General features: G+C 40.8%; 1 protein-coding gene across 1 annotated transcript in view; it reads left to right on the top strand.

The window, feature by feature from the left end:
- The window catches only part of TET1 (tet methylcytosine dioxygenase 1), a 79,792-nt gene that overhangs the window by 38,118 nt on the left and 18,151 nt on the right, over nucleotides 1-23,523 (top strand). The window contains exons 5-9 of the mRNA XM_060274942.1: nucleotides 3,398-6,008; nucleotides 7,469-7,559; nucleotides 9,788-9,881; nucleotides 18,738-18,946; nucleotides 19,962-20,112. Coding sequence (XP_060130925.1) covers nucleotides 3,398-6,008; nucleotides 7,469-7,559; nucleotides 9,788-9,881; nucleotides 18,738-18,946; nucleotides 19,962-20,112 — 3,156 coding nt within the window. The remainder of the gene's footprint in view (nucleotides 1-3,397; nucleotides 6,009-7,468; nucleotides 7,560-9,787; nucleotides 9,882-18,737; nucleotides 18,947-19,961; nucleotides 20,113-23,523) is intronic.

The raw sequence follows: 23,523 nt of genomic DNA, 5'->3' as shown, positions 1-23,523 counted from the left end.
TAGCAGGGAACAATGCAGAGTTCGGCTTGGAGCCTAAAACAGTAAGTTGGGGTTGGGAAGAGGTTGGCTGTGGGGGCATAAAGGGTATTCCTGGAGCTCGTTGCTTTTCAGGCACAATCTTCAGGGAAGCTGATTCTTTGTTTCTACAGCAACAGCACAGTGCCTTACTTCAGCTTTTGGGCTCAGTTTTTATCCTATTCCGGGGTCGAAGCTAGAGATTACATGCAAAAATGAATAAAAATGGGGGGGGGGGTCCTGTAGTACAGAGCTTCTGCATTTTCAGGAAACACTTTTAAGGAATACAAACGTTCGGGAACATCACCACTGAAAGCTTTATGGCACTTGGAAACATAGCATTGTTGGTCCTAGACAACTGTCCCCAGCACTAAGTCTGTCTACTGTGTTCCCGCTGCATAAATATCCTTCAACGGTGAATGTGTTGCAACGTAGGTAGCTGCCCTATACCTGGTTGGACCATTGGTCCATCTAACTCAGCATTGTTCTGTACACTAACAGGCAGTGGCTTTCCAGGGTTTCAGGCAGGTATTTCTCCCAGCCTTATCTGGTGATGCTGGAGGTTTAATGTGGGACCCTTTGCATGCAAAGTATGTTCTCTGCCATTGAGCTTTGGCATTTGCCCTTTGTGTGCCACATTTTCATACTATCATTCTTATCACCCTGATAATAGCCCATTCATAGAAAGCATCCCCAGCTAAGCACTACCATCACCTGCACAACAGCAAACCAGTGTCCCCCAAATTTTAACTATTTTACTTCTTCAGTTTTTCTTTCTGTACACGGAAAGAGCCTGGGAGAAAAAGGAATTGATTGATTTTTGCCACTGGCATGCTTATTTGTCCTAGACAATGTTAACATACTGGGATAAAAGAATGTTCCGTGGGGCTTTTCAAACAAAAACTGATTGGGGAAAACAGACCTACTCAGATATTTCACCCTTGGTTTGGGGCATTTTACTACTCCAAGATAAATTGGGATGTAGGTTGTAGTATGAAAACCATTTATGTTAATTTTTTTAATGGGTGAAGGTAAATCTCTGTGTGACTCGATATACCGGTGTTTTACCTCTTCACGTTTTATATAGCAGAAGTCAACCCCTTTCCCTTCCCTTTGCAAATAATGCAGTTCCATACCTGTGACAATATGCAGGGTGGTCCCAAAGTTGATTTTGTCTTTGTTGCAAGTCTGAAATCCAGACTTCTCTTTCCACCTCCAGAAAATAATAATGATGATGATGATAATAATAATAATAATAATAATAATAATAATATTTACTGGTATTATTTATACCCCACCCATCTGGCCGGGTTCCCCCAGCCACTCTGGGTGGCTTCCAACAAAATACTAAAATACAGAAATCCAACAAACATTAAAAGCTTCCCTAAACAGGGAAAAAAGCACCAAAGCTTCAGAATGTACAGTATTAGCTGACATGTCCAGTTAAAAGGACTCTGGTTGATTATCTTTGTTTCCAGTAAAATTTCTACCCCATTACATGTGGCTGATGAAGTATTTACAATAGTGTAATAAAACTTTAAAATGGCAAAAGGCAGATGATTGTTCATTATAGACAAATGTGGATGAGTTTGGACTCCAATATTCATAATAAGATGTTTGGTCAAGGCAATATTCTGATGTTTGAATAGCTCTCAAATGTAGAATTGATAAGGTTGAATATTTCTCAACATACCTTGTAGTCCACCTCTCTTTCCTTTTCCTGATAATATGTACAGTGGAACCTCGGTTTATGAACACCTCGGTTTACGAATTTTCGGTTTACGAACGCCGCGGACCCATCTGGAATGGATTAATTCACTTTCCATTACTTTCAATGGGGAAGTTCGCTTCAGTTTATGAATGCTTCAGTTTATGAACAGACTTCCGGAACCAATTACACCCATGCTTCGGGTTAAGTACGCTTCAGGTTGAGTATTCCGTGGACCCGTCTGGAACGGATTAATCCACTTTCCATTACTTTCAATGGGAAAGTTCGCTTCAGTTTATGAACGCTTCAGTTTATGAACAGACTTCCAGAACCAATTGTGTTCATAAACCGAGGTACCACTGTACACACTGTTTCCTCAGTCACAGGCCACTGAACCAACCCCAAGACACACATTCAGTCAGGCAAAAGTAACTTTTTATTTCCAGTTAAAAAATAGTGTCATTTGAAAGGGAGGTCATGCTTCAGAGTGCAAGAGTGTAATGATGCTGGTTGCTTCCTCATGAGTAAGCTGCTCCAAACTCTGTGGCTGGTTTTTACAGAGTTTTATTATATACATATGTACAAAACAGAGCATCAAAATCCATGACTGTCCTAGTCAGAATCAGAATCCAGAATCATCACCCTTTGGGACCTCTGCCAACAGGACACCCTTGGCGCCTTGAATCTCCTCCTCTGTTCACGCCTCTTCCCCCCCCTCCTTTGTTGGGGTGATTGGGCTGGTGGAGCACCCTCTCCACTCGAACTGCTCAGCTGAGGAGCTGGCGCTGTTGTCTCTGGAGCCTCCCCCTTCTGAGCGCTTTGGTCCGACCCCTCAAGCATTCCCTCTGGGAACCTTGCACTCTCAGCATCCCCAAGCGTCTGCACCACTTCCTGAGCCTCAGCATCACCTTCCGAAGGATGTTGCACATGCTAGCATCCCGGGCTGCTTTTCCCTGGAGAGCCCCAGTCCCAACTTCCTGGACTCTCAGCTGACCCCTGGTGGTCCCCTGACAAAGAGTTACCTACAGTTGCTGTATACTCTCTCTATACAGTGGTGCCTCCACTTACAAATTTAATCCGTTCCGAAGGCACCTTCGTAGGTCGAAAAATTCATAAGTCGAAAAGCGCCAATGGAAACGCGATTTCCCATAGGAATGCATTGGAAACAGAAAAATTCGTAAGTCGAAGCAACCCCATCTAAAAATTCGTAAATTGAAAAAACCCTATCTAAAACCACCGCGGTTTCCGTTCGGATGTCAAGAAATCCGTAAGCGTGCGGCCATTTGCCCCATTCGTAAGTCGAAAAATTCAGTTGTCGAGTCGTTCGTAAGTCGAGGTGCCACTGTATTGGAAAAAACCAAAACTTATATATATATATATATAACCTGCTCCTAAACGTTTTTTCTCATACGCATAATTTTGATTTCAGTGGAAATCACTGAATTGGTACCTACACCCTTGAAAAATAATCTTAATCTCCTTTATTAGGAAACAAGCACCTTCCTTTGAAATCAGGCAGGCAGTAGGCTGCATTCTCACTACCACTGCTACAGTGTTGCATTGCTGATGTTTAAATACTTTTGCCCTTAAAAAGGTTAATTAGGGTAGTTCCAATGCATCTGTATATTCAGGAATAACAGCATTGGCTAAAACTATTTTTGTGTTGTTTTTCAGGGAGACTTAGAAAACAAACCAGTCAATGGCTGCAGACCAGAGCTCATGGACTGTGTTGCCCACGGCCATGGCGAAAAACCCAAGGTGAAACCAAGCCATTTGCTGCCTTGGGAAAATGTACAGGCAGATGAAAAGGGAAGTATGACTGGCTTAGAAACGGAGAAGTGGGCACAGAATGAGAAGCCATCGCTTAGCGTCCATGTGAACGGTGACCTCTGTAGAACTAGAGCAAGGAATGAGAACTCAAAACATTTTGAAAAGGATCCAAAAGCTGTTCATTCTTCCAGCGTGTTAGATGACCCCAAGAAGTTGCTTGCACAAACTGTTAGAAATGGCATTAAAAGCATTCCTTATTCACCAGCAGAATGTGACTTGTCACTGAAAAAAACAGGTGCCGGTGCAAGTGCTGATCCGGCAAACAGCTGCCCAGAAAGCAACTTGGATGCCTCTTTGGGTTGTGCTGCTCAGCTGAACAATATCAGCACTTCGACAACTGGAACGTGTGGTGCTATTCTAGAAAAGAAGGATCACGTTCTAGTGCAGCAGACAGAAAACTCTAATGCCATTCAGGAATCTGAGAACTCACTTTTACAAACTATTTCACTTTTAGATCTTCAGGACAAGCCATCTTGCACTCCCATGCATGACAAAGATGGCTGCCTTGATGATGGTGCTTCAAATGGTGCTCCAAGCAAAGATTTGCAACCTGAAGATTTGTCACTTCAGTCAACTTTTTTATCTCTGATTAAAAACCGAAATTTAACTGTAGAACAGGTTGTAGCTATTGAGGCATTGACACGCTTGTCGGAAGCCCCTCCAGGAGCTCCCTTACCAGCTAAACCAGAAAGAGTTCAGGGCATAGATGAGCAAAGTTCACATTTACTTAACAATTACAAAAAGGATAATTCATGTTTCTTAACATCATCTGCATTGAAAGTATTCAAAGGAACTTGTCCACAGAAAGACCAGCAGCTCTTTCCTTTTGCTCCTTCGCAGAGAAGAACCCTTCCTAAAAGTCCCTTGACGTCATCTGCATTGATAGCAATCAAAGGGGCTTGTCCACAGAAAGACCAGCAGCTCTTTTCTCATGGTGCACCACAGAGAAGAATCTTTCCTAAGAGTTTGCTTTACAATGGTCAAGGTGCTATTTCTGAATTCCCCAGTAAAACCACTGGTCCATCTAGCTTATTGCGTAGGCTACATTTCTCCCCACGAGATACCAAGTCTTTATCTGCGTTAGTGTCTGGTGGAACTTCAGGTCATACCACCAAGAAACACCCTCTTTATCATAAAGCTGCCATTGGGCCATGCTCCAAAATCTCAAGTGTTGGCAAACAACGGAGGAGCAGAGTAGACATGCTTGGAAAGTGGGAGGGGAAGGCTGTCCATGGCTCAAATTCAAAAAGTAATTCTGTATTTAGGGGAAATATTCATAGCCAGGATGAGGAAGAGGTAGCCGCCCAATTAACTCAACTTGCAGCAATAATTGAATCAAGCAAAGCAAGCCCAGACCAGAAGACGTCGCTTCTCAGTCGAATACCACCCGATATGCAACCAAAACATAAACAGGACCAGTGCCTATTGCAGAAGAAACAATCTGTGTTTGTAAGGAACAATTATAGTCCTGTGCTAGTCAAGCAAAAGCAACCAACACGGAAAAATGAAAAACCAGTACCAAGGGCAAAAAGATTAAAAAAGAAGCCTCAAGTAATGCCTGACCAACAAAATCAGCTACAGCAAGATTGCCATCTTAGTGAATTACAGGACATACCGAAAAAGCCTTCTAAACTACGCAAGGTTGGTCGGAATGCATCACAGGATTCGAAACTAAGTGCTTTGGGGAAAAGATCTTCTAAAGCCAAAGTACAGAAGTCATGGAATCGGAATACTTTGTCATCACAACAAAAAGCAGCTGCATTATTTCTTCCCAAAACTCAAATAATATACCACAGGCCTTTGCCTGCTTCAACACAAGACAAAGTGAAAGACAAGTTGTTTGGCTGTGAAATGGTGCCTGAGCACATAAAAACTATTGGCTCCAATGAGGCACAGGGCACCAATCCTCCAGGTGCTGCTCCAGTTGCTCTGCACCATAGTGGCCTACTCTCCAATAGTCTTCTGACTGTCCCTCACTTCGAAGCAAAATCCTGTTTGAACCAAGGAAGTGAAAATGTACAGATGTTTACAGAAAAAGACAAGAATTCTCAGGTACAGCAAACAATGAATATCGCTCAGATGCATCCTTTGCCTCATATCTTTGGTCAAAGAGCAGATGAAATGTGCAAGGAAAACCAAGGAAAACTTGAGTGCGGTGCTGTGGAACAACAAATGGGCCAGAAATTGCAAACCATGTCCATTAACTGTAGCTTAGCCTCCGCAGGGGAAAACGTGCAGGCTCTCAGGAAAGCAGAGTGTGCAAGTGAAGTTACATCAAGAAGCTTGGAGACTGAGAACACACAGAGAACAGGGAACTTAGGGTGTTCTCCAACAAAGAATACACTCAGTAGTTTTCTTGAATCGCCTATGAAGTTCTTGGACACCCCTACAAAGAACCTAATCGATACACCTACAAAGAAAGGACAGACTGATTTTCCAATCTGTGATTGTGTTGGTAAGTGTAATTTGGTTCATTTTGCATGGAGTTCTGAAAGTTTTCTCATTGAGGATTCCTTTAGAATTTTTATCTTGCAGATGTTGCCTCTTGCCTGCACTGATGAAGTGAGTCTCCAAGTCTCCACCACATAAGTGAAAAGATGACTCTATATCACTCCATATACTAATCAAGTAACTGCTTGATTACCTGAATTTACCATCTGGCTGTGACTTCCCACAGTAGTGGAAGAATTTCCAGTTACCTAAAGAGTTGATGTTATCAATTGAAAATACTTCTTCAGCCCTGCACTTGAGGGAATTTCTGGCTTCCTGTATCTCTGCAACAAACAGGGAGGAAAATTATTTTGTGTTTGTTGAGAATTAGGGAATAACAACCTCTATAAATAACAGGGGCAATATCTTTCTCAATGCTCTTTGGTTGTCTCATTGAATTCCAATGTGTTCTTGGTAAAAGTGGTATGTTATTTACCATATTTTTCCGTCTATAAGATGCCCCATGTATAACCTCCCCTATTTTTGGGGAGTCTATTTTAGGAAAATGAGGGGAGATGGCCCAAAGTTGTTGAGCCTCTCCCCCCACGCAGCTGTGGGCAAGAAACACTTCCTAGATCGTTTCCTGCGTGCAGTGGCTGAAGTTGTGCTCCTGCCAGCCATCCAGTTGGGAACGCAACCTCCCCCAATGCCGCTGTGCGGGAAACAATCCAGGGAGTGCCTGTCGCACGCAGTGGTATCGGGGAAATTTGTGCTCCTGCCAGCCATCCGGTTGGTGGAAGCACAACCTCCCCCAATGCCGCAGTGCATGGGAAACCACCCAGGGACCGCACGCTGTGTGCCGCAGCATTGGGGGAATTTGCGCTCCTGCGCAGATGGCTGGTGGTGCACAGCTTCTCCCCCCATGCACCGGTGGGCAGGAAACACCCCCCAGATTGCTCCCCTCTCGCTGCGGCTTCGGGGGAAGCCACGCTCCCGCCAGTGAGCTGGCTGGCGGCGTGGCACTTCTCTTTCCCATGCCACTATCTGTGTATTGGACGACCCCAGTTTTTTAACATGATTTTTGAGTCAAAAAACCTCGTCCAGTACATAGAAAAATATGGTATATGTGCATTTAGCTCCTGTTCTTCAGTATCTGAAAGGGAATGAAGTATTATATTAATAATAAACCAGTTAACAATAATAAACTTGTACCGGGTATCTAGTTAAAAATGTGAACATTTTCAAAAGATTACATAGCATTTCTGTTTAGATAAACGCCCCATTGTTAATCCCACCAATATTCCTCAACCTTCTTGGACTTGGAGATCCACCAAGTCTTTTAACTCCAGCCTGGAGTGTATGACATGCCTAATAAATATTTTACTGTATATGTTTATCTTTCTCCTCTTTAAAAAACAACACAACTGTATGTGTGTACTCGGTACATGAAATAATTTTAACAGCTATTTTTAATTATTTCTGTAGAGCAAATTATAGAGAAGGATGAAGGGCCATATTATACACACCTTGGAACGGGACCAAGTGTTGCTGCAGTCAGGGAAATAATGGAAGACAGGTGAGAAAATACATATCAGTGAGTAAAGGTTGATTAAATATAGGCACAGCGCTATACACCCCCCCCCAAAAAAAATTAAATATATATGATGATAGCATAAGTGGTTTATAACTTATTTTTTTCTTGCAGTACTTACCTAAGGCCTCCCTGCCTGATTATACTAGGTCGGAACTACACTATCTGTATTTGAGCTGCAGTAACTAGAATGCTGCTGCTTTTTGAGTGCTGACTCTGTCTTCAGGAAAGGGGTTGAGACTCTCATATGCTGTTGCTGTTAAAGACAGTTGGTGTTGGGAGTTGGACAGGAAGTGGGTATGTGACATGGTGTGCTGAGGTCTGGAAGATTCATCTCTTCCGTGTTGGTTTCTTAGGACTGTATCCAAGGCAGATGGTCAGACACAGGAGGTAAATAAAGGACAATGTGGCCAATTGTAGTACTGGGCTGGAAGCCAGCTAGAGCTTGAGGGAAGTTCAGATACCAACTTGACAAAGGAGAGAGGCCGAATGATTTCCTGAACAAGAGTTGCAAGGTGCATACTTTCCTTTTCAGAGCCAAAACACATTGGCAGTTGCTTATCATCAGCTACAATCCAGAGTTCTCATTTAGGTGTGCCTAAGGAATTGTGTATGCCCGTCAGGACTTCTGATTGCTTTCTTTGAATAAGTTTCTTTGAAGTACAGCATCCCATCCTGCATCATGATATGCTTTCCACATACAGTACTCCAGATACTGAGGTCACCTTAAAATAGGCATCCCCAAACTGCGGCCCTCCAGATGTTTTGGCCTACAACTCCCATGATCCCTAGCTAACAGGACCAGTGGTCAGGGATGATGGGAATTTTAGTCCAAAACATCTGGAGGGCCGAAGTTTTGGGATGCCTGCCTTAAAATACTTGCACATTTAGTACAGCCCAAGCTTTCATGGACACTTTGTCAGATGAATCTAGTACTATAGTCCTAGGGTGGATTTCATCATCATGCTATTCCAGACATTCTGAATGCTGCTTGCCAGCTGGAACGACACCCCCCTTCCCTCCGGCATGCTGTTTTGGGGGTTTTCCTGAGCCCATTTCAGGGGGCATATGGGAAGTAGAGGGAAGCCCCATTGCACAAGCAGAAGTCATTGCATAGCGCTTGTGGTGAGAGGGCACATGACGTAGGTTAATCCCATTCTTGTTTTGTTGGAGTTCTCCGTTTGGTTACGTTGAAGATCTGGTGTGTTTGTAAAGTGCAGATGTTTTACTTTGGGCTCCCACATTTAGTAAATTTTTTGGTTGGATTAACAGAATGTATTAAATTGGCTGGAAAGGTGCCACAATTACTTGAAAAGCAGATCTTCAATGTTTAAAAGTCCATTTTTCATTCATTTGCAAATGGAGAAGAAATATTCTCTCGGTCTCTCTCTTTCTCTCTGGAGGGAATGCCTCTTTTCAATGGTTCCTGCTATAACATTTTTTTTAATAAGACCATTGTTATATTAATGTGCAAACATATGCAGATTTAATTGGTTGAATTACAGAATTACAGTTCATATGATCAGCTAAGATAATTGATGACAGCCCTAGTTTTTAGTAGCAGTTATTGGGTGGGATAGTTTCAAGAAAGAACTGGGATTAAGAGGGCAAGATAGGAATGGTTCTCTAAATTACTATAGTCAGAGCAGTGAATGCTAGCAATGAAAAGGGGATCTCTTGGACAACATGTGAGAAAGGAGCATGGGGAAAGTGGTTTTTTATTTCAGTGGCACAGAAGGGGTAGTAATAATAATTTTATTACTTGTACCCTCCCCATCTGGCTGGGTTTCCCCAGCCACTCTGGGCAACTCCCAGCAGAATAGTAAAAACATGAAACATTAAAAACTTCCCTAATCAGGGCTGTCCTCAGATGTCTTCTAAAAGTCAGACATCTGAAGGGAGGGTGTTCCACAGGGAAGGCACCACTACGAAGAAGGTCGTCTGCCTGGTTCCCTGTAACTTTGCTTTTTGCAGTGAGGGAACCAACAGAAGACCCTTGGAGGAGGACTTCAGTGTCCGGGCTGAGCGATGGGGGTGGAAACTCTCCTTCAGGTATACTGGGTCCGTTCCTAAGGACTGAGGAAGAGGTTAATAGTTGCCTCCCCCAAGTGGTGGTGGGCATAAGCTTGGAAGGGGCCTGTTGCTTCTCTACTTGTTAACGGAATTAATTACTAGGACATTTCATACTCCTTACTAGTTTTTCCTTTCTACAGATATGGAGCAAAAGGAAGTGCTGTAAGAATTGAGGTAGTTGTGTATACAGGCAGAGAAGGAAAAAGCTCCCAAGGGTGTCCAATTGCCAAGTGGGTAAGTTTTTATTTTATAGTAATATATCTTTATTTGTATTTTTGAAATTCATTTTCTTATTGCAGCTATGGGGCTTAAGGCTCATGAAGTGTTTTTTTTTCTTAGTGATCAAAGCGCTATTTATTTATACATTAAAATAATTTTGTTACCCCCTTTGAATCAAAAAGGTTGCACAATGTGACCAATGATGAAATCTAAGTCAGTCAACCAAGAATGAATGAATGAATGAAATTAAAATTCAGCAGCAGTAAGCAAAACAAAAACCAGCAGGAAAAAGCTTACAAGCTGCTCAGTAGATCATCCAAAGACAGAAATTATTTCAGTGGTCGCTGGTTACCTATTGGGACTGAAGTTTTGCTTGGGTTTTTAGCCTTATCCAATCCCACATTGAGGATTTCTGTTGCCTCCCTAGACAATGCAGGGTGGCATGGGTATTATCAGCATGCTGGTGTCACTGCATACTGAACCTCTGGATCTTGGTAAGTTTTACAGCTGTTCTGTGACAAGGCAGTATTACTGTCACAATACAAACGAGAGGCCTGAGGCTGAAGGAGAGCTTGCCAAAGGCCAAATGGGTAAGTTCATTACTGAGCTGGGATATGAGCTGTAGACTTCCCAGATCACAGCTTATGTTACTAACCACTGTGTTACACCAGCCATCTGTAAGCCACATCTTGTTCACAGAGGCATATTGAGTTTATTTTAATAGCCTAGTTCGGTTTTTATTAAATGGCTTTGTTTTGAAGATTATGGATATCGGCAAATAAATCCCCATGATGGGCTGTAGCATCTACTATACCAGCTTGGGGTCCTAAACTATGATACTATGCTGCCTTCCTCACAGTGTACGCGTGGGTGCTAGGTACTGTCTTTGTGTATGAACTCTGCATTTTAAAACAATGCAAGAACCAGGTGTTCCAGTTTGCTATGTGCCTTAAATCTGGCGTCTGATTTTGAACATGGAATATCAATTTGTTATTCCTTACCAATAAACCATTTAATGTGACAGCTGTTGGAATGACTCATTCTGCAGTGCTTTTTTGCCCTTGTTTGTACCTGAACTGATAATGAAGCATTCTAAAGTAAATGCCACTGCTCCCATTATCTTATCCTTGCTCACATGCAGATATTTACATCATTCAATGAAAATTAATTTCTGAGTAAACTAACCCCTGTTTATCTTCTAGGAAAATTAAAAGCAAGTTAAAGTTTGTTCTTTGTATTGTGGTTTCAGTATTGAAAGTGAATGCCTGTGTTGATTCTCTCCATTTTAATTCAGCGGCATTACCTGAGCTGTACTATTAGGATAGCACAATGAAATAGCTTATTTGGAGCAGAGTTGTCTGTGGAATGGTAAACTCTATGCCATTTTCTGTGTTAGTAGGAAAACTTACGTTATTCGCAAAGATTTACTGGCTTGAGTGTGGGCTTCAAATTTGTGTTAAGAAAAATGTAAGGTGAAACAATAATGGCAATTTGTTGTGCTTTGTTCTTATAGAACAAACATTGGAGAACCAACATTGGCCATTGTACTCAATATAAGGGTAGACAACACTGAAGAAAACTCAATTTTTAAGATTTTTTTTCCTGCATTTTTTAAACGTTTATTTCTATATGAATGAATTACTAACGTTTCTAAGCAGTGTACATAAAAATTAAAAAGCATGCAATGGACAAGATTGATTGAAACAATTGTATTCTGTTATTATAGACTGTAAACTTAATATTTGATATTCATATAATTTATATTTTTGCTGAATTGGTGTTAAATATGTGCTCTTTGTGGGGTTTCCCTTGAGATTAGTTTGGAAGCTGCAGCTAGTGGAGAATGCTGTGCCCTGGTTATTGTGTGGAATACCTGGATAGGCATGTGTTGCATTGTGCTGAGGAAACCGCACTGGTTGCCGATCAGGTACTGCGCCATGTTGAAGGACTTGTTGTTAACATATAAATAAACAACTCAGACCAGGATACCTGAAAGACTGCCTGCCCTTGTATAGGCCTGTAGGATCAATCAGATAATCTGAGGAAATTCTTGTAGTACTGTACCCTACAGAATGTCATAGGGTAATGATATGAAAATGGGCATTTTCTGTTATTGCCCCTGCATTAAGAAATACCCTTTGCTGTAAGTGAAGCAACAACCACCAGTTGTTTCAGATGTTTTGTGAAGTCAGATAGTTTCGCCCAGGCTTTCCCTGACACATAAGAATCTTATCCTGTTTTTCTTTATATTAATTCCTGGTTTGGGTTTGTATCCAACAAAGTCATCCATGATGCTTTTATACTACAGTAATACCTCGGGTTACGAACGCGATCCGTTCCAGAACGCAGTTCGTAACCCGAATAGTTCGTAAACCGAACGCAATGGGCGCCGCCATTTTGCGCATGCGCAAAGCGCGATTTTTGCGATTTTCGCGCTTTGCGCATGCGCAGATCACGCGATCGCGCGCGCGCTGCTTCTGCACACACACGCGCGGCGAAAACACTTCCGGGTTTGCGCAGTTCGTAACCCGAACTGTTCGCAAACCGAGGTGGTCGTAACCCGAGGTACGACTGTACTGCTTTATTTTTGTTGTAATTATATTGTTTTTATGCTGTACACTGGTTAAGAATTGTAAAAATATCAAGTGGCATATATCTATCAGGAGTGAGAGAGAGAATAAATTACAGTGATTTAGGAGGTATTTAGACTATTGGGGACATTTCTTCCCCACCTTTTAAGCACTTGTATTGATTTTGTAATTAAAAACAATACAAATCATTTGAAAACAATCAGATATCCTTGCACCTAAATAATTTCAAGGTTGCCAGGAAGCAATATATTGCAGCCATCAAATGCCTGGGTGAATATGCAGGCTTTAAAATCACTTCTGAATGCTAATAATGAAGAAGGGAGATGTACCTCACCAGGGAAAGCATTCCACAAATGGGGAACTACCAAGATGGTGGGCACCACCCGCAGGACTTCCCCCGCTGACTGTAAGATTTGAGATGGATGATATTGGGGGAGGTGCTCTTTTAGGTACTTGGGTCCCAAGCTATAAAAGACAGAAATGAAACGTCTCAAGAATAGGTGACATTAGTGAGAATGGGGGAAAGTGTAATACATAAAGTTTGGAAATTATCTCTAATTATCTGCTAAAGCAGGGAGATGAACCTCAGTAGTCTGTATTTGACCATCTTCTAAAAGCTTCATCCTGTTTTTCTGTCATGTGGCTTTGAGCTGTTCCTATAGTTTGTCTCGAATTGTAGAGTTGGGAGGGACCCTGAAAGTCATCTAGTCCAACCCCTGCAATGCAGGAATCTCAACTACTGCGGTCATGACAGATGGCCATCCTATCTCTGCTTAAACATCTCCAATGAAGGAGAGTCCACCACCTTCCGAGGGAGTCTGTTCCACTGTCGAAATTTTAAATTATAAAATTTAACGCTGTAAAGAAAGTGTGGAAGATCAGTGTTTCTGTTCAATAGACCCTTGTTCAATAGAACCACACGGTCCTTTCTGCAGTCTATATCTGACTGGCCTATTAAATGTCATCTTGGTGTGATAAGGATTATAATGCATTGAAGAAGCTACAGGGTACAATTAAGAGAGAAAAGAAAGCTGCAGTTAGGATCTTTTTTAAAAGCTGATGTGCTCAGCACTTTCCTGCTTTCAAGACAGCAGTCTCATTTTCACATCACTTTAAACCGCAGTTAACTAAACATGGTTTCAAGAGTAAGGCTGCACCTTACTGAAATCATGGGCGTTTTGCTTGTTTTCCACCCCTGTTGGGAGCTAAACTTGTTCGGAGGAAATGAATCACAGGCTCAAGTTCAGAAGTAACACTTAGTAACACTTAGCCAGACCATGGCCGCCTAGCTCCATGGCAGCAATAAGAGCCGGGTAGAAGAGACATGCATGCTGCATGTTCACCTTAAAACCACAGTTTAGTGTAATTGTGGTTTAAAGTGTTGTGCATATCAGACCAGTAGAGACTTGACTTTGCATATCTACACTGTGCCATTTCATTTAGAGCTTACTGTTCTCACTTGTGTTACATCTTCATGTCACAATATTCCAGTAGTGATTGGACCAGACATCCAGAAAATTTAAATCCATGGTTGTATCTTTGGTGATGGAAGAATAATAGGTCAGAGATTTTGCTACATGAAGGTTTGAGCAATGTGTCAGAGTTCAAATAAATTGCCGCAATTCACATTCTTCCCCTGGGGCTGGTTAATGCATACCTCAATTCCTATTTAGTTTTTGCTGCATTGTTGCTTTTTATACTGGCAGAAGTGACACACCTGGTGTATTTGCACATAATGTTAAGCCATGACTTGTTTCTCCCAACCTTGGTTTGCTTCCACTTGCCTTGTCCCTTTTGAGTATCTGGGTTGGGGTGCCAAGCATTCCATGGTTGTGTTCAAGCATAATGCTAAAACCAGAGATGATTTTTAAGCCAGTAACAAGCCACAGCTTCATATTGTGGTTTGTTGGCTGAAAGCAAACCATGGTGAGACTGCTGGGTTGAGTCCAGACATTCAAACAAACCGTGGCTTAATGTTTTGTGTGAACCAGGCTGTTATAAACTGATATGATTTCAAGTGTTTTATTGATTGGAGTCTTTTGTTCCATTTGTCTTGCATGCATTGTAAGCCACGGGTCTGCAGTCTTTCCTAGAGTGCTGTCTGTCTGTCACTGCAGGCAGATGGAATCTTGTCTGCAGGGTGTTCCATTTTGGAATTAACTGCCCTAACCTATACTGCCATAGAGAGAAGCTATTTCACCTTATGTATGGATTTCACATTAGTGCAATTCATTCTATCATTTAAATGTGTGTGAACCCATGCACGTTCATGTTAGTTAGTTGGCTGATGTTGAAGGGACAGTCTACATCAAGTAATATTTATTCACAGAGAACTTGTTCCTTATTCCAGAGCTCCTGCCAAGGGTTGAGACAGTTGCTTCAGCAATCTAAAAGAGATATTTCAAGTAAGTAGAACCCAAGCAGTTAAAACTGCTGCAGGAAGTATGCTTGCCCATAGCATTAACTTTTATAAGTGCATTCTAGACATTGAGGTATGTGGTTTTGTAAAAACGGATATTTTTAATAATTTATTTAAGGAATAGTCTTTTACATATACAAGTCAATAACATGGGAAGATTTTAAGTATCTCTAGAATATGTGATTATGCAAGATCCTAAAAGTACTCCTGCGTAATGACGGCTGATTATATGCCATTATGAAACACCATAGTTTGAAGTATGTTGAAATGCCATCTTATTACCTGATCATTTCATATTCAGGAGTCCCCAGTGTGTAGGAAAAGTGGAAAAGGAGATCGTCCTTGAGATAAATTCAGGCTACAGTAGGTTCTCTCACATGTAATTTACCAGAAAAGCAGACAATCTAAAAATCCAATTAAAAAATGCAGAAGTAACCCATGCTTCAGTCCTTCCTGTACTGTACCATTTCAAACTTTAGTTGAGGGGGAGATTGTATACTTTCATGATCCTCTGCAATTTGATGTTTTTAATAATGAGCAAGATAGTGCTTTGAATGTGTTCAGTTATTCTTTTGTTTGTGGTTCCAAATAAAAATCCTCATTTGCTTGAAGATGTAAGTGGATTTGTTCAACATCATGATTTGAAACAATTAAGTTACCAAGAATGATTCCTAAGAATGGAACGTACGTTTAACTTTTTTGCATGAGTTTGTGAGTAACTATATGTCTATAAAGGTGAGCAGTATAGGCGTGCTGCGTATAGAGACAGTCTGAAGCTAAACTGATATCAGTTTGGCTGGTGCTTGGATGGGACACTGCTTGGGAATTTTGTAGATAACCTTCAGTACCATGGAAGAAAGGCAGGATATACGGTAAACATTTTTTTTAAAAAAAAAAGATGAATAACCTAAGCTGCAGTCACATGTTGAAGTTACAACATTGTTGATATACAGTATGGTGAAATTCAAAAATAAAAACCTTATGTCGATACAGCTCTACAACTGTTCTATCCAGGAAGTTTGCAGAACATTGTGGTTACTGGGATAGTGCCTACTCCTGTTCTGTAGTCAGTACTGCGAATTCCAGTATATAGTGGTACCGCAGTTTACGAACTTAATCCGTTCCAGAAGTCCGTTCTTAAACCGAAACCATTCTTAAACTGAGGTGCGCTTTCCCTAATGAGGTCTCCCGCTGCCGGTGCCCTTCCACCGTTCGGATTCCATTCTTAGACTGAGGTAAAGTTCTCAAACCGGGACACTATTTCTGGTTTTGCGGAGTTCGTAAACCGAATCGTTCTTAAAGAGGACTGTTCTTAAACCGAGGTACCACTGTTAATGTGATGGTGATAATAGAAATTCTTAGAGAAATTTACAAGACTAATAATTCATACCACTATTTTTATAGACGTAGGGATATTATGAAAATCAGCACTGGCTTCATTTTAAGTATTGAGGGATGTATAATATTGAGAGCATTTCGAAAGAACTTTGGGGGTAAATTCATTTTGATTTCATTACTGAAGATGTGAAGTTACAATTCTGGCATGCCTTCTGTAAAATTCAGTAAAAAAAAAGAGTAGTAGACTTGGTAGACCTGTTTTAATACTTTTTCATTCCCAATCATAGCATCAAGCAAAAAATAAAATTGTTTTAGCAAAGCCATAAATACATAAATAAATGCACTTATAAGTCATAGTTCTACTATCAGCTAAGCTACAGCTGGCTCAATCCAACATTTAAACAATTAAATGGTACAGCCCTACAAGAAAGCAATCCACAGTGAATTATAGTTGTTGAAAAACTATTTGCTTGTTTTCCAATAGACCTTAGATTTTCACTCTGTCTAGAAAGGAACATAAGTGTCTTTAAAAGTGTGACTCAGAATTGCCCCAGGTGGTTTGGGAATCTTGGGTATTTGGAAACGTCAAATGTTTTAACAAAAATATTTTAAGTAGAATGATATGTATTTGGAGGAGACATGTTGAATTTAGGGGTGCCTCCTCCCCCGACAGAACCTACAACAGTTGCATGGCATGCATAAATTTCAGTGCTATGCCTTTTTGCTGTCAAGGATGTGGAATGATTTGAAAACCTGCTCACATTGAATTTCTGCAGCTATTAAAGGTACAGAGTCTGTGTTGGTCAAAAAAAAATGGCATTGTGGAATACAACTCAGTGAGAGACTGGATCATAAGGCTTCTGGTGTATTTAAGGAGTTTAAATCTAATATCTTAACATTGAATAATCGCTACGTAACTTGCTGCTAGTACAGTTGAATACAGAGCCTGCTACTTCACTAAAACTGGTTGTGAATCTATTTGTGCTGACCATCTCTGTTTAGTACTTCAAGGTTGTACTTTTACAAAGGAATAAATAGCATAGGATGTTGTTTCTAAGACAAATGAGCTGGTGATGACTTTGTTCCAGGATCATATGTACATGTAACTGCTAAAACATGTGGGTGTAGATCACATTTGGGAAATCGGTGAGCCACTTCGGGCCCTTAACTGACTTTCATGTGTGGCATGTAGGCCCACTGCCCAGCTGATTAGCACTAGAAACAGTTTAGGAGCCTACCATTGGGCATGCCCCACAGCTGTTCTCAACGGCACTCAGCTGGGTGCGAGGGGAGGTATAGGCCAGGCATCCCCAAACTGCGGCCCTCCAGATGTTTTGGCCTACAACTCCCATGATTCCTAGCTAAGAGGACCAGCGGTCAGGGATGATGGGAATTGTAGTCCAAAACATCTGGAGGGCCGCAGTTTGGGGATGCCTGGTATAGGCAGCAGAAGCCCTCTTTTGACATCCTTCTGTCTCATCTGCTTAATTTCATTCACATTTGTGACATAATGTGTGAGTAGGTATCTCTGCATTTTATGGTCTGTAACTTCCTAAGATCCGGACTTGCATATGCTTTGCGTGCTCTTCCATTACTGGTACTATTATCAAAGAAGAATTGAGAAAGTGTGTAAATTGAATGTTACATCAAGCATTTTTTTAATAGGCCAATCACTGAACAAGGAATGGGTTTCTGTGCTCTTTTCTCTCCTTCCTCCACTTTGTTGCAAATTCTGCCTTGTCTTTCCCGCTTTAGTGGTGGCTCAGCATTAACTGCTGTACTGACACTAACTATGGATTTTGTTAATCCATCTCCAACTGTGGTTTTGTAACCTGGTTAGAGTTGATGCATTGGTAAGACAACACTGGTGGGTTTCTATTAGTAATAATTATTTTACTGTTTTGCCTACCAATTTAAAAGAATTTACAAGCTTTCAAACATGTAACACAGTGCAAACCAGTTAATCCCATTAATCTAATCCAGGCATAGGTAACCTTGGCTCTCCAGATGTTTTGGCACTACCTCCCATGATCCCTAGTTAACAGGGCCTAGTGGTCCGGGATTGTGGGAATTGTAGTCCAAAACATCTGGAGAGCCAAGGTTGCCTATGCCGGATCTAATCCATCATCTCTGCAAAATGAACAATGAATTTGGGGCACAATCCTTTTTCCTGTCTTCTGGTGCCATGCTCATGATTGGAGGAAGCTCTGTAGGACCTGGCTTTACCTTCTTCACTTTAACACATATATATATCTGTGCATGAGCCATGAAGAGGAGAAGGAAATTGAGTTCTGGTGTGCCTTGAGGCAGGGATGGGTAACAAATAACCCTCCAGATGTGGCAAACTTAGAGAGAGTGGTGAAGACACTAATAAAACAAAATTCTGGTAAATAAGGGTTGGTAGCAATATGCAATCTTTAGAAGAAATCCAATATGACAGCAGGGCCTCTGCAAAGAAATAACTGGCATCATTGCCTTAGATCCTTTCTGTTTGATCTACAAACAATTCAACCTGTTTTTCAGGTGATACGAAGAAGTAGTGATGAAGAAAAACTGCTCTGCTTGGTTCGACAGCGTGCAGGACATCACTGCCAAAATGCCGTCATTGTGATACTTATTTTGGCTTGGGAGGGGATTCCTCATCTTCTGGCTGACACTCTATACAAGGAACTGACCCAGAGCCTCAGAAAATATGGCTGTCCAACTAGCCGAAGATGTGCACTAAATGAAGAGTGAGTGCACTCCAGAATACTGATATTTTGATGCATGAAAGTTTTAATTCTCCCACATAATTTACCTCTGTGATTCGTAATTAGTCTTTTTAAGATTTCGGATTCCAGCCCTAGTACTGTACATAAAACTTGAAAAAGTGTTATTTTGTAGTTGAGTAGGATGTAGCCAACATTTAATTGCCAATTTGAGTACAGTCATACCTCGGTTTAAGTACACTTCGGTTTGAGTACTTTCAGTTTAAGTATTCCACGGACCCGTCTGGAACGGATTACTCCACTTTCCATTAGTTTCAATGGGAAAGTTCACTTCAGGTTAAGTACAGACTTCCAGAAACAATTACACTCATACTTCGGGTTAAGCATGCTTCAGGTTGAGAACTCTGCGGACCCGTCTGGAACGGATTAATCCACTTTCCATTACTTTCAATGGGAAAGTTCACTTCAGGTTAAGTATGCTTCAGTTTAAGTACTCCACAGACTGTCTGGAATGGATTAATCCACTTTCCATTACTTTCAATGGGAAAGTTCTCTTCAGGTTAAGTACGCTTCAGGTTAAGTACAGACTTCCGGAACCAATTGTGTACTTAAACCGAGGTACCACTGTATAGTGTGGGAGGACCAAAATGAGCTTCCTGCTCCTCCTGTTTCCATCACTGGCAAAAAATGAAATGAAGACAGGTGTTTCTCTTCATTTTAATTTACCTGAGCCACATCTTGTTGTGCTTCTACTGATGCTGTCAAGGAATCACAACCAAATCTATCAAGCATGATTTCTTTCTCTAAATAGCGTAAAGTATAAACTTAGTATATCCTATTAGTAGGTCAATTGACTAGGAAATCTCTTATACACAGTAATGGAAAAGTAACATTTATACCCAAATAGGTCATTATCAAAAACCGCTGATAAACTATGACGTGTGTTTTTCCATTGTTCTGTTCAGAGATGTTTGGGATATGCATTTATAGAAGCTTGCTGCACTGCTGGCTGATTGCCACTTGTTTAAATCTTCCACAGTCGTACCTGCGCCTGTCAAGGCCTTGATCCAGAGACATGTGGAGCATCATTCTCATTTGGCTGTTCATGGAGTATGTATTATAATGGCTGTAAGTTTGCCAGAAGCAAAGCCCCCAGGAAATTTAGACTTCTCACTGATGATCACAAACAAGTAAGTGTCCTCCCTACCTTTCTCAAAATAATTTCTAATTTTAGACTAAAAGCAAAAAGGGTGCAGGTTTTTTTTTTTGCTAATGATTGCTTGGGCATATACATTTATAAGCATTCAAGGCAGCATGATACCTAATGTAATATCCTCAAGGAAAAAAACCACCAAGGACAAATGGGCTACATATAGATCACTGCTGATCAAGGACGACGAACAATTCAAATTAAAAGGATACGACGAACTAAAAAACGAATTAGTAAGCTGGTTAGATTACCATCAATTAAATGAAGTCTTTAAGGAGGATAAAAAAATAGGATTTAATTCAGAAACATCCAGACTAGAAAAAGATTTGATGAACAGTAATAATAAGATAATATCTAAAATGTACCACCTCCTTCTTGAGTGGGAAGTAATGGATGAAGCAGTGAAAGAGGTCATGATAAAATGGGCCCAGGACTTTGGCCATGCAATTATGATGGAGGAATGGGAGAAGCTGTGGAAATGCAATATGAAATTCACGGTATCATATACGATCAAAGAAAATATGTATAAAATGATGTACCGGTGGTACCTCACGCCCTCCAGGCTGTCCAGAATGTATAGAAGCATAGCTAATGTTTGTTGGAGATGTGGAGAGGCAAGAGGAGATATGATACATATGTGGTGGACTTGCCGTAAAATTAAAGTGTTTTGGAATCAGATACACGAGGAGTTGAAAAAATGCTTAAGTTCAATTTTACTAAAAAACCAGAGGCTTTCCTCCTCGGAATTCTGAATACAGATTTGCCAGTAAAATATAGAGAGCATTTCCTGCATGCTACGGCGGCAGCCCGCCTGTTGATAGCTGCCAACTTGAAAGGAGACAAAATCCCTACAGTTGGCGAGTGGCAAGTCAAGTTATTGGGTTTTATGGAAATAGCTTAATTAACAGATAATTTAAAGGGAAAATCCAAACAGGCATTTACGGAAAAGTGGGAAAAATTCAGGAATTATATGCAAGAAACCGACAACAGGGAAGGAATCTTCATGGCAGTTTTGCATTGATGGGCATACAATAAATACTCAGACAATTTGGTAGGATAAGCTTTATTATGTACAAAAAAGAATAACAAGATTTTGATGAGGAATGTCAGTACATGAAGAATATAAAGGAGACAAGTTGCAGATGGTGACGGGAAGTCAACAGCAGTATTTTGATGTATTTAATTACCTAGGTGATGAAATGATAATGTTTTTTCTTTCTTTTTTTCTTTTCTGTAAACTTTTTGTAAAACATTACTTTTCAATAAAGATCTGTTAAAGCAAAAAAAAAGTAATATCCTCAACCCCCCCCCATCCTTACTACATAGATTCTGTGTGAAGACTGAGCACCACGACAGTGCTGTTTGTGCCAAAGCTCTCATGCATTATTGGTTTACAGTACACCAAGGTCTTTCTTGACGTTTTATTTACCCTTTTGTTTGCAGTTCACTTGCTGGCTCCTTCACCGATGCCATCCTTTCATGCCTCCAGTAGCCCATAGCCGACTGCAGTTTATGTATGTTCCCTCCCAGATAGAAATTGAACATCCTCAAACATCTTCAAGGTGTCAGTTTAAATAACAGTTATTTCAGCCACCGATTAGTTTTTATTTCCCATATTCCCAATTTTTAAAAAAGTTGGAATGCTTCATGAACTTCATGCTTGCATAGGGGGCATGCTGATAGTGTGTGGTTTTGGTTTGTTTTAAATATTTGCAATATTTTCCTGTATCTGAGTGCCCCAGAGTGGCACACAGTAAACATTAAAAACGTTCAATATCAAAAAACATTAAAGCCATATTTAGCTATAAACAAACTGAAACCCATTGTAAAATACAATAATGACAGGAAAACGTTGAAAGTACAGTGAAAACCTTCTCCTTGTGCTAGTTATTAATCTATTCCAAAATCATGGGTCTGCAGGTGTGTTTTTGCCAGTCATCTAAATGAAAACCATGTAGGGGAATAATGCACCCCAGAGAAGAGACTGTTACAAAGTTATGGGGCTATCACAGAGAAAACCCTCCCCTGTGTCCCTGCACTGTGAATCGCCTTTGGCAAGAGCGCCACAATAGGGACTCCTGTGCAATTCTTAATCAACAAGCAGGCTGGTGTGGGATGAGGCGTTTTCATATACTTATGTGCTGCTGAAGCAAGTGCTAAATCGTATAGTTCTTATGTTAAGGATGAAAAAGATGGATCACTTTATAAATCTGTTTTCTGTTGCTGTCACTGTTTTTATTAGGTGTTATTTTAGCTAAATACTGAATATTGATCATTTTGCAGATGACATAAATCTAGGAAGTATAGCAATGCAAAAGCAGAAGAAGATAGATTCAAAGTACAGACAGATATGGATCATTTGAGCAACTGGACCGAGTGAGATGAGGTTTAATGTAAAGAAGTATAAGATTGTTCTTTTAGGTAAGAATAGCACATAGCATAGATTTATAAAGCCAGATATCTCTGTTGGCTAGAATGCAGTCAAAGAGAAATATTGGGTAGATAGCAACATTTTTGTGTACGGGAGTTCATGGTATTATGGTATTGTGCGTGTAAAAGCGACCAGGTTTCTTTAGTCTGTTTCTTGCTGTAACAACAACAAAAACAGTGAAGAGTCTTGAAGCATTTTTAAAGATTAACACCCTTATTATGGCTTGAGCTTTCCTGGATTAGTCTTACTTCATCAGATGCCATCTTAATGCTTGTGCAACATGGGCATACCCTGGGAATCTTTGGGAGATCAGTGAGGGTGTCATGTGCACAAGGAGTGTCATCTGGAAATAATCCATGGATGCAAAGAGGAATCCCTTGGGGTATATGTGTGGTTTCCCCCATCTCACAGAAGAGAGTGAGATTGCAATCACACTGGATCACAGTGTCGTGCTGAGTGTCTTGCAAAATAAGTATGTTGCTTCAACTACTGAGCCACTACAAGACTAGCAAAACCTAAATGAAGTCACAAATGTATCAGCTTGGGAAAACACAATTGCAATGAGTTTTTTGTACTGTCCGGTTAAGACAGATAAGGTACTCACCATTCGTCGTCATGCCTTCTGTTTTCAGTGTCCAGGCCATAGATTAATGTAGCCAGAATGGCAAAACGAGGTTTTGGAGAAGTCTGCAAGTTGAGATTTGCCAAAGTGTAAAAAATTATAGGGGGGGGGGGAAACAGGGAAGGAACAAGGGAGACTCCAGTGAGAGCTAAGCATGCTCATTGTTCATGGATTGCTGAGTGACTGAAGACAATAGACAAAAAACCTTTAGGAGATGGGGAAGGAGAAAGGAAAGGATATCCACTATGTCCTCAGAGAAATGTAACAAAGGTTGTTTAGTCAAACCGATGTGTTTGCCATATTAGCATAGGTCTAAGTGAATTTTCTTTAAGCAAATG

This window comes from Zootoca vivipara, chromosome 5 (assembly GCF_963506605.1).
Source record: "Zootoca vivipara chromosome 5, rZooViv1.1, whole genome shotgun sequence".
Taxonomy (NCBI): domain Eukaryota; kingdom Metazoa; phylum Chordata; class Lepidosauria; order Squamata; family Lacertidae; genus Zootoca; species Zootoca vivipara.
This window is presented reverse-complemented; position numbering and strand designations above follow the sequence as displayed.